The sequence below is a fragment of the Lissotriton vulgaris genome, unplaced genomic scaffold (assembly GCF_964263255.1).
Source record: "Lissotriton vulgaris unplaced genomic scaffold, aLisVul1.2 SCAFFOLD_867, whole genome shotgun sequence".
NCBI lineage: Eukaryota > Metazoa > Chordata > Amphibia > Caudata > Salamandridae > Lissotriton > Lissotriton vulgaris.
Genome location: NW_028249106.1, coordinates 326623 through 338936, shown reverse-complemented (window position 1 = coordinate 338936; position 12314 = coordinate 326623). Strand labels below are relative to the sequence as shown.

The 12314-nt window shown below is 45.0% G+C and overlaps 1 protein-coding gene across 1 annotated transcript in view; it reads right to left on the bottom strand.

Annotated features, from left to right (window-relative positions):
* Positions 1-12314, bottom strand: part of PPP1R12A (protein phosphatase 1 regulatory subunit 12A) — a gene marked incomplete at its 5' end in the record, with an annotated part of 839509 nt that overhangs the window by 513767 nt on the left and 313428 nt on the right. Inside the window, one exon of the mRNA XM_086950257.1 lies at positions 11405-11518. Within this exon, the coding sequence (XP_086806383.1) occupies positions 11405-11518 (114 nt within the window). The remainder of the gene's footprint in view (positions 1-11404; positions 11519-12314) is intronic.

The window sequence follows — 12314 nt, the reverse complement described above, 5'->3', positions numbered from 1 at the left end:
CAAGTCCACGCAGACAAGACGTGGCTCGCAGCACCAGTTTGACGTAAGTCAAAAAGTAGGAACCACCTCAGTATCAAGAAAAAAGTTGCCGCTTTGACTGCAAAGTATGCCTCACACGGTGAGAACCTTGCTCCTTGACAAGAGTTGGGCGGTGACACTCCTCGACAGCGCGGCAGAGTTTACCATAGTGCGACAGACACTCCACCAGCATCTGGAAGTGAAAGCAACTGACATATTCATTACAGCGGAAACAACTGACATTCGTGTTGTCTCCCCCACCCCTGCCCCGATAGCCTTTATGAAATAGGCCTCCAAATTCAAGTTGATATTAAACGCACTATTAAGGCAGTCTTTTGGCATAACCTTACTTCTTCTTATGATATTCTATTGGCGGAGGTGGATTAGCCTCCCCGTTTGTTCTTGCTTCTTCTAAAGGGGAGGATGTTATCTCCTCTAGTTCAAATTATGTCCCAGAACAAACTAAACTTGCTTATGCTTTTGAGTGGGTACTAGCCCTTGTCCCTGTAATATATTGGAATCAGGCGGGTTGGGACAGATTCTCTACAGCATGTAGTTCCTTCACATTCTACATCGCAGCCCCAACCACAGTACCCAATAAAACGTGATGCTAAAGCGGCCGTTAGTGAGATTCTTACCCAGCTGGAATATCAAGGTGTTAATCAACCCTGTGTTTCGTCAAGGAATAATCCTTTCCTTCCGATATTGAAACCGGATGGTTCCTATCATATAGTTTTGGATTACAGACATTTGCGCTACAGAACACCTATAGCTCTGAACTGGTTAACAAAATTGTTCGAAAGAAATATAAAACTACTTTAGATATTTCCAATGGATTTTTCAGTCCCGCTTTGCCTCTTGAAAGGAGTGACTTGACCGCATTCAGCACGTTCGGCAATCAGAAAAGATTTGCGAGATGGCCTATGGGATATAACAATAGCCCTGGTGTGTTCGCGTCACGCTTTGTGTCGATTTTGAATGAAATTGACCCTGATACCTTCTCCTATGTCGATGCTATATACTTGACGGATGATGAATTACATCAGTATTTATTGAATGTGGACTGCATTATCACACACTTTGCAAACTTAGGCTACAAATTCAATTTTGCCATGTCTCACATCGCCTTCACGGTGGTACGTTTTCTTGGAAAGAACTGAATAATGGAGGTCCTTCAGTCTGTTCTGCTTGCGACCAATTTCTTGTTAACACAAGACAATTCTACTAATTTGGTCATAAAGATTGTACATGGGGCATTAGATTTTACTTACTTGACTAATGGCACCATTTTTGCAGAATTTAGAAAAGTAAGAGTCGCGGAGATAATGATTCTTATCTCTAAAATAAGATCAGGTTCCCATTACCATCCACTCCCACCCTTGATTTTTTTTAAATCCCCGGAGGTACTTGGGTCAAGGCTCACTCCCATTTTTAACTATGTTTTTAGACGGCATTTTCTTTCTATATGGAAGAGCCTCAATACTACCTCTCCTAAAAAAAGCTAATCTTGATGCTCTGGATCCAGGGAATTACAGACCCATCTCGCTTCTCCCAGTGCCAGCTAAACTGTTATGTTATGTTATTTATTATTTGTTAAGCGCACATACGCCCGGGGGCTTCTTGGCGCTGGTGAGAGAGTCAACATAACAGTACATAAAAGAAATACAATCACTGTTTACCATAAGCCTGAGAGAAAAGAAAAGTTTTAAATGCCTTCCTGAAAACAAGAAGATCCTTACTATGTCGCAGAGTCAGAGGGAGGGAGTTCCACAATGAGGCGGCTAAAAATTGAAAACTGCTACCTCCCTGACGTTTCTTTTTGAAACGAGGGACCTCAAGAAGGTCTTTGTGGGTGGATCTCAAACTGCGCAAGGGTTTGTATTTGCGCAGTAACAATCTAAGGAACATAGGACCCTTACCTTCCAGAGCCTTAAACACAATACAGCCCACCTTAAATGTGGCTCTCTGTTCCACAGGCAGCCAGTGCAAAATCTCTAGTCCGTGTCTAATTGATTCCCACTTAGGGACTTTGCAGATAAGTCTTGCAGCTTGATTTTGCAAGTATTGCAGTCTTTTAAGTTGGCCAATAGGCGCCCCCAGGTAGAGGCCATTTGAGAAATCAATATGAGACAGGACTAGGGCACTAACTGTTTGAATTAAGGCCAGACCTGTGAGGAGATGTGCGATTTTTTTAATCTTCCTCAGCTGAAAGAACCCCGAGGAAACCACAGTTCCGATTTGACTTGCCAAGGTGAGATCCTCGCTAAGAGTCACTCCCAAACTTTTTACCGTGCGGGATTTTTTTGGGGGAGAGCCCATATCCGACGGCCAAAAGCTAGGACTCCAACTGATCTCACTCTTCCCAGGTAAGATAAGCTCTGTTTTTCCCGGGTTTAACTTGAGGTGGTTTAGGGACATCCACCTCTGGATAAGAGACATAGTTGCTCGGAATTCCTCAGCAGCATTGTGAGAGTTTAGTACAAAAACCAACTGCAGGTCGTCTGCATAATTATATACATCAACCTTAAACTCTCGTAAAGAGAACAGCAAAGGCCGCATATACAAATTAAATAATAAGGGAGACAAGGAGGATCCTTGAGGAACCCCACAAAAAGAAATTTTTTTTGGGGCTGTAAAAGAACCCAGTCGAACCGATTGGGTACGTCCTGAAATAAAGGACTTGAGCCAGGCCAAGGCCAAGTCCCGAAGGCCGGCCTGTTCGACACGGTTGACCAAGATGTTATAGTCAACCGTGTCGAACGCAGCAGACAGATCCAATAACACCAGTGCCTGGTGCAGGTCCCTGTCTGCGTTAGACCTTAAGGTGTTCTGAACAGCCAGTATCACTGCCTCAGTCGAGTGACCAGGTCGGAACCCTGCCTGGTTAGGTTGTAAATAGCCAGAGGCTTCCACAAAACTTGATAGGCAGTTGGTTACGTGCGCCTCCAATATTTTAGATAGATAGGGCAGTAACGATATTGGCCTGTAATTAGAGAGGTCTGAGGAATCAATACCAGGTTTCTTTTTTAAAGGGATCAGTAAGGCCTGTTTAAAGCTATTAGGAACATTCCCTGACTTAAGGGAGTTATTAAGCAATGGAATCAGGCTACTTGGGAGTGCCCGACCTATTTCTCTCATTACTTGGGGAGGGCAGGCATCCTGAGGAGATCCTGATTTAACTCTCGTGAGCAAATCTTGAAAGGTTTGATCAGTGATTAAAGGAAAAGAATGCAAAGTAAGAGGGTTAAAAAAGGTGTCATCTATCGGGACACAGACTGGCAGCTTGGATAGAGTATCCTTGATCAACACTATTTTATCATTAAAATAGTCGTTCAATGAGTTGCAGAGCAGTTGTGAGGGGACAACCGGGGGGGAAGTTCTCTCATCATTGCACAACTCATTCACAATCCTGAAAATTTCTTTCGACTTGTTAGTCGCATTAAGTATTTTAGAAGAGAAATAAGCAGTTTTGTGAGTGTGCAATGTCTTTTGGTAGGCTTTACGAGCTAAACAATATACTATCCTTGCTTCGGGACAGTAGTTGGTACGCCATGTTCTCTCTTGCTGCCTCACTTCAAGTTTTAATTTTCTCAACTCCGGCGTGAACCACTTATGCGCGTCCGCGCCGCGTGAGTTGTCAAAGCGAGTGAGGGGAACACAGACATTAATGGCTGAGGTTAGCCAATCTTGAAGCCTACAATCGGCTATCTCCACATCTAAACTCTGCTCTGGCAAAGTAGACTTTAACAAATTTAAAAAAACTGACATGTCCAACGAGGACCATTTCCGAGTCAGACTGGTAGCCTTCAGCTTAAATTGAGGAGCTTTCGCAACACAAAATGAGAAACTAATAATAAAATGGTCAGACCAGCTGCAGGGTTTAATATCAGTAACATTAATAGTCAAATTCAATGACCAAAGTTGATCGAGACTATGGCCCTTTTGGTGGGTCTGAGTATCTATATGTTGTATAAGATTCAGATCACTCAGAAGGTCCCTCGTCTCACCTGCTTGGGGGTCTAATGGTATGCTATCAAACCAAAGATTTAAATCCCCAATCAGGAGTAGTTTAGAATTATTGGTGGCTAGCATGGCCAGTTGCTCCGCAAGAATAGCAGGAAACGTGGTCATAGTTTGGGGAGGGCGGTATAGTAGAACCACCACGAGTGTCCCATTGACAGTATCCAGCTTAGCAACAATATTCTCCACATTAGGAATATCTAAGGAGGGAAGTTGTCTGAGTTGGTGTTTCTTATTGGAGATAATGGCCACCCCGCCGCCAATTTTACCTCCCGGTCGTAAAACAGAGATAATGTAATAATCAGCAGGCAGGGCAGCTAGGATGTCCGGTAATGAATCCGATGTAAGCCATGTTTCGCTCAACAGGAGTAAATCCGGTTTAGTATCAGATAGTAACAAAAAGATGTCTGTCTGATGTTTGGTCATAGAACGGGTGTTTAAATAAACACATTTAAAATTACAAATAGTACCTGAAGAGCTTTCGGAAACCGCGTAACTCGAGGCAGGGTCCGTAGTTAAAGTAATAGGATTGGCAATGCCTAGGCGAGATGTCCGTTTCACCGTGTTAAGGGGAATGGGGGGGCACATCATGATGGAAGGCCGCAGCGCTAGTAAATCAGCGGAAGTGTACATTAAAGGACAGACAGAGTCCTTAGCCCCTAGCCCCGGACGCTCGCGGACGAGCGCAGACGAGCTTGACTCTAGCGCGACTCCGGCGCGCCTCCGTCGCGCCCGCTGCGCACGTCCGCTGCGCTCCCTCCAGCACATTGCGTTTTATGTGAGGGAGCCTCGAGCGACTGGACCGCTGCCACAGGTCCCTGCGCTCTCTGGCTCCTCCCAATATGGCGCCCGTTCCCACCACCAGACCGGCACTAGGGGCCGCGGTAGGTGAGCCGCCCTCCACACAATCGGCAAAAGCCGCGATGGACCAAGGCAGAGGGGCCGCTGAAAAAGTTATGAATAACCAACTAACCTTGTGCCTACTGGAGCATGACCTGCTGGATGAGGCGCAATTTCGGTTTAGATCAGAGCACAGCACCGAAACGGCACTGATTAAGGCCACCGACGAAATAAGAACAATCATGTACTCAGAGGGTGCTGCCGCCCTGGTGCAGCTTGACTTGTCAGCGACCTTCGATGCAGTGGATCATAAAATCCTGCTAAAAACATTGCATCGCGGACGAGCGCAGACGAGCTTGACTCTAGCGCGACTCCGGCGCGCCTCCGTCGCGCCCGCTGCGCACGTCCGCTGCGCTCCCTCCAGCACATTGCGTTTTATGTGAGGGAGCCTCGAGCGACTGGACCGCTGCCACAGGTCCCTGCGCTCTCTGGCTCCTCCCAATATGGCGCCCGTTCCCACCACCAGACCGGCACTAGGGGCCGCGGTAGGTGAGCCGCCCTCCACACAATCGGCAAAAGCCGCGATGGACCAAGGCAGAGGGGCCGCTGAAAAAGTTATGAATAACCAACTAACCTTGTGCCTACTGGAGCATGACCTGCTGGATGAGGCGCAATTTCGGTTTAGATCAGAGCACAGCACCGAAACGGCACTGATTAAGGCCACCGACGAAATAAGAACAATCATGTACTCAGAGGGTGCTGCCGCCCTGGTGCAGCTTGACTTGTCAGCGACCTTCGATGCAGTGGATCATAAAATCCTGCTAAAAACATTGAATTCGCTGGGGATCTCCGGAAAGGCACTGACATTGTTATCTTCCTTTCTTGAGGATAGGATACAATTGGTGGCCTTGGGGAAATTGACGTCTTTATCTTTTACACTTCCTTGCAGAGTTCCTCAGGGCTCGTCCTGGAGTCCCACTCTCTAATATTAATGTCCTGGAACTGGCCTCCCTTATTAGATCTTTAGGGATGGCATTAACATCATATGCAGATGATACCCAAATTGTGGTTACCATCACAAAAAATACATCACCACCAGTAAACAGGTTTAGGGACTTTATGACAGCAGTTAGCTCCTGGATGAGCTCGCACTGTCTTAAATTAAACTCCAGGAAAACGGAAGTGATTATATTTGGTAAATACTCCCCTGCATGGTCACAAATTTGATGGCCAACTGATTTAGGATCAGCACCTATCCCAGTTCCCAAAGTGAAAAATCTGGGTGTGATTATAGATAAGAAACTTGACTTTGAAGCTCAAGTTAAATCTGTGTCATCTTCCAGTTTTTTCATCCTAAAAGCCATAAAAAAAATCCTACCACTGATACCCACAGAAAGCAACACTACAGTAGTAACATCTCTAATCCTCTCTAGATTGGATTACTGTTACGGGCTATATCTCAGCATACCCATTAAACAACTGCAAGGGATCCAAACGATACAAAATGCGTCCGCCAGACTTCTTCTGGGGATTCCCAAATTCCAGTGGGTGGGTACTCATCTCCAAAGATTGCATTGGATGCCAATAAAAAAACGGATCAAGTTTAAAACCTTGTGCATTACATACAAGGCACTCCAAGGGGCCGGCCCGCCATTCGTACGACGCTCACTACACTAGTACTCCCGTAACAGATGTTTGAGTTCACAAGGAGCAAAGATGATACTCTCCCAGAGAGTTTTTAAGTCTTACTGTGGAGGCAGAAGATTTATAGTGGGAGCTACGACGCTTGGGAACTCCCTCCCGTTTTACATCAGAAATCTTCCCTCTCTGTCGCTGTTCAGGAAAGCTATTAAAACCTGGCTGTTCACTGATTAATCCCCTATGCCTGCTTCCCGGTTTTGCTAGCGTCAAAGCACCTTATGGTAATTGTGCGCTGTATAAATTTATAACATAACATAAGAGTCGACATGGCACACCTCCCTGTGTGCCATGCTCACAAAACACTGCCTGGGCATACATCAGTCACCCCTCTAGCTGGGCGCCCTATGTCAGAGGTGAGGGTACAGGTGCATGAGCCCTGTACCCCTAAAGTACCCAGGTCCATTCCTGGGCACTAAGTGCAGTGCTGCCATTAAGAGTATATTGTGCTGGGAGGTTGCCATTACAAACTACACAGCACCATAATGGCTGCACTAAAGACTGGGAAGTTTGGTATCAAATTTATCAGCTCATTAAACCCACACTGATGACAGTGTGGGATTTAATGTAAAATGCACGACAACGGGCATCCTAGAGATGCCCCCTGAAACTAACCAACGACCAGCGTCCTAACTGGGTGGCTGCCTAGGCTGCCACCACCAGACATGTTTCTGGAGCACTGGGTCGAGAGCTTGCTGCTCTCGGGGGCCTGAAACAATGCACATCCTGGGACGAGGTACCAAGCCCCCTCCCCCAGGATGGGTAGGGTTCACGAAGGGGAAGCTTCAAAGGCATTCCACCTTTGTGAGCTTCTCCAAACCACTTGCTGTACTCAGCAACTGGCCCCACCGGTTCTGACCCCCCACTCTGGCGGGAAGATCGGCGGGAAAACCAAAGTGAGGAAAGGAGGTGTGCCAACCTCAGCCAACCCCACCCACCCCTCAGGTGGGGGAGGTGAGGTGAAACAACTCCGGGCTCTCACCATCTTGAGGATGGGGTGGCCTACCCAATCAGGACTATGCTCCTGCCCCACACCCACTGGAGAGTGGCAGGATAGGGGGAATACCCACCCCAATGAAGGGATCCATTGGTCCCTGACCTTTACCTACATGTAACGCCCCTAAATTTAGTATTTAGGGGAACCCTGAACCTTCCTTCCTCAGATGCCGATTCGGAAACAAGAAGAAGAACAAGAAAGAAGACCTGCCGTGTAGCTGCTAACAAGATGATGACACCAACTGACTTGGACCCAGCTCTACTGGCCTGTCGACCTTCAAACTTGCTCCTGCTAAACCCTGGCGTCTCCTGTGGCCAGCAACCTTGAAAACCCCAGAGGACCCGACTGCCTTGCTCATCTAAAGACTGGGATTCCCACGAGCAGTGGTTCTGCTCAAACAGCAACCCCTGGTGCCAGCCAGAAACCGCGAATCCAGCACACACTGCACTCACCGAGCCCGGCCTGTGCCTGAGTGAACAAAGACCACGACGACTGTGACCATGAATCCAGCACTCAAGGACCGTCCTCGATGCTCCTGACGATGCCCGCAGTCTCACAACCTGGGACTACTCCAACCGCGAACAGCTGAGGGTGGTGTCTACCCATCCTACAGCTTCCCAACTAACCTCTCGAAGTGGTGGTCGCACCTGAAGAATCTCCGTCCCCAAACTTGCAGCCTTCCCATCTAAATACATTGGGCGCCCGATGGCCCAAAAGCACCCTGCACCCAGCTGCCCGAGTGCCACTGGAAGTGCAGCATCTGTCCTATTCTACTTCCCCACTTGCCCTGTGTAAGTGATCAGGAGCTCAGCTCCCACAGCCGCGTGGCCTGCCTGCTAGCAGCCACCAACAAAAAAAGGCCCCCCCCTACCCGCCATAGGCTAATATTGGGCCTACTCACTCTGCACCCGGCTGCCCCTGTGATGCTGAGGGTGTACCGACTGTACCTACCTGAACCTGGGAGACACCTTAGTCTACCCCAGAACCTTAACTCTGCCAGTCGAGCACTCACCTGAAAGCCGATAACTCACATTTTCTCCACAGGTAACATTGGCTGGTTTTCACTTGAAATTCTTCTAAGTGTCGAGTTTTGCAACTTTGAAACATTCACTAAAAATCATCAGATGAACGAAAAATTACTCACCTGTAACCAGGAGGGATCCCAGTGCTTGATCTTTGTGCCCAGCACTGACCCTAAAAAGTAATTCCAACTGTGATTATCCGATAACCTGATTTGCTTCCAGAGAGTAACATTGCTTGGTTTTGACTAACATTTTTTCTAATTGTCAATTTTCAAAACATACAAATATTCCTTAAAAATAGCCTGTTTAACAAAAACAATTTCTTTCAACTGTTTACAGGAAATGCACCAGCGTTGAATCCAGATCCAGCCCGGAGTAAGAAAAACATTTGTAAAGTGATTTTATTGCATTTACTTAAAACTTCCCATTGAGCTCAATGTTATAATTGTGTTTAACTTGTGTTGCATATTGCAACAACTGTAACTATTGCATTTAAAAGACTACTACTATTTGAAAGTATTCAATTGCAACATCTCATTCTGTGGAAGTATTTTTATACCTACTTGTGGTTCTAAAATAAAACAACAATATATTTTTATATACAAAACAATTGTCCTAGAGTTCAGTACTCGAGTGTGTGAGACCATTTGCTGACTGAGTCTGTACAACAATGCTTTACACTGTCCTCTGATACTCACTTACTGCTCGCCCAAGCTACCACTTTAGAGAGTAAGGTTATATCCAACTTTAACCTCTGCCATACCTCTGGGGACTGTGGACAATGAACCTCCCTTTGGTGCAGTATATGCAGAACCACTTTCTTACAAACAGCTACCATTCTCGATAGACTGATTCCAAGTTATGGTTAATACACAGTTATCTCATTTACCATTTCACTCTATCAGTTCACTGCATGCATGAAACATTACCCAATAGGTAGATACGAGCCCCTTGGAAGTAGTTTTATTGATGAATTACTACCTCGATGCTGCTCAGCACACTTGGACTGCCGAACTTGTATATTGAATACTGCCTATTGTATGAATCTTGCTCTAAAACTGTTGTGAAGCACTCAAACACCCTCGGGTCAGGGTAGCGCTATATAAAACTCCTTAATGAATAAATAAAAATAGGAGTTAGGGATGTTGAAGGTAAAGGTGGCTGTGCTTCTTTGGAAATGGCAAAGTCTTTAGTTCCTCTGGAAATGCCGCCTCAAAGCTAAGACATAGTTTTCTGGCATGGGGCTGATCTCATGATGGAGGTCATGTACGCTTATAGCTAGAATCAAGAACTATATAGACACTTCTTTGCCGTACACTGATATGTTTCCAGTACAATGGGGGACAACTGAAGTTGAACCCGAAGACCGCTTCAAAGGCATCTTCCATGTCAATCTCAGTTCAGAGGTGGGAAGAACCGACTCCCTGTGTAGAGGCAGATGTTTGCATCAAGCTTCGGCTCTGAAATCTCCAATGCTGAAGATGAATTTCGGAGGTACTCTGGCATTGTGGGTAGCATAAACTGTCAGGGCCTATTGGAGGTAATTCAGGGTTTACGGTATGGCTCTCTTTTTCTTTGATATCAAGTTGAGGCTCCATTTGAAGTCGAAACCCAAGAGAGAATATACCCTCTGCATTATGCATATGAAACCCTACAAATGGTCCTTGTCCTGGATGTGGTATATTGAGGGCCATAGAGGAGAACTGGTCTCTTCAGCTGTAGTCATTAGAGGACATACACTCTGAAAACTGCTCTACATGAGTAGCCAGGATTCCCAAAGGCCAAAGCCCTTTCATATTCTATGCAAGTCCCTTCAACTTCTGCCCGGGCAGTGGTTTAGGAGAGCCTCTGCGCTGCATCCTGTAATGCACTTAATGAACCCAGTATCTATCCCTTGGATGCCAGTTGGTTTTTTTACAATGAAAAGCATTATCAAGCCACACAGGATGACGTGTCCACCTCAGGAGACAGAGGTTACAGACCCAATGCTGGTCTGACCATGGGTACTTACTATAGCAGTTGGGGCAAAATTTAAAAGTTACACTTAACTTACTTGACCGGTTGGTGATAGCATTATGATCTTATATGTGCCCGGTTCATCAATGTCAAAGTTTATGATAAGAGTAACATGGAGTCTATGTACTGCTGCAGTGTGTGGATTTTGACTGAGGTATCACGAGTCATCAAGAAACTGAAAGCTCTTGTTTGAAGAAAACAAACTTGCAATGTCCACACAGAACACTAAATGTCAGGAGTGTACATGCAGGTTCTTTAAAGTAGCACATTCTGCAAACAGTCATTTATCCAATCTCAATGTAGTAAATTGTGTAAACGTGGATTAAAACTGATGTCCAAAGTCAGTAGACCAAATCGTCTCTAGAGTAGAAGCCTCATGAAATATTGGGAAAGCAGGACATTCACTGATAGGCTGGAATTACTGAAAGGTCATTAGAGCTGTAGTAGTGGTAACGACTTGTACTTGCATGATATCCAACTTAATGCATCACTTCTCAATGTATCCATAGTGGGATCTGCAAGTACCTAATAACATGAGCTGCAGTGAGAAAACGCCAGGAGAACAATTATCAAATTCACTATTTGAGTTTATAATAAATTGGTCTTTATATTCTGCCAGTGCACAGATGCTATTAATAAAATGGACTAGATATATGATCATACATTCACACCTAAACAAAATATATAATCCAAGGCATATTCTCACCAGAACTAGAACTATGTCTTCTAACTCCAAATGCTTGCTTGAAAATAATCTAGGGTTTAGGATAAATGAAGGTAACGATTTTATTACCTTCTTTGATAATTTGGGCTTATGGCATCGTTATTTGCGATATTTTTTCTTATATCTTCATCCCATCTTCTTCTTGTGTATGAACCACTACTCCGTATCAAACTTGAAGAGTCTCTGTTGAAGAAAATAAATTACAACATAAATGATTTGATTTATGAAGCTGATGTCAAAGTTTGTTGCTGAAATTATATAGCTAAAAGAATCAATTTTATGATACCGAATCTCTAAGTCTGCAAAGGTAAGTTTCACCAAGTCACAGTCATCATTTCTGAATCTTTATTAAATCATGTAGGGGAGTGCTTGAGGGATAGGGATGGGATGGCATACCCTCTAAAGGCCACAAAAATGATGATCTGCATTTGTACCATACAAAATCATCTTAAATAACATAGCTGGAGAGGGTGTAGTACATACACATAACACTTATCACATTTGTTCTTTTCCAAAACACTGAGATTACAATCCAAAAGCCCCACTTTTAGGCTGAGAGTAGAGTAATTTGGAGATGTTGAAATCTAGTGGTAAAGTAAAGGACAAATCAGCCCCTTTCCGGATCATGTAAATTCAGTTTAGCTCATGTGGCTTAAATACGGGAGGTTTGGGACAAATTTAAAATTGGGATTTGAAGAGGTTTTATATCAAATGGGAGTAAGAAATCATGTTTGATGTATGTAATAAATGTGGGATGTTGTGACAGACAATACCTGCAAAGTGGCCAGAGTAGTGGATATCTCAAACTTAAAGGTGGTAGTTTAGTACTGCTTCTCATCCCCAGATCAAAGGAAGTAGCCAATTTGGGAATTCGGGTGGCAATCTCGGCAGCTGATCCCTATTGCATTCCAGGCTTCGGAACTGCAGTGTCCCTCATCCATCACAGTTCTGCTCTCTCTTGTTATTCATTTTAACTGCA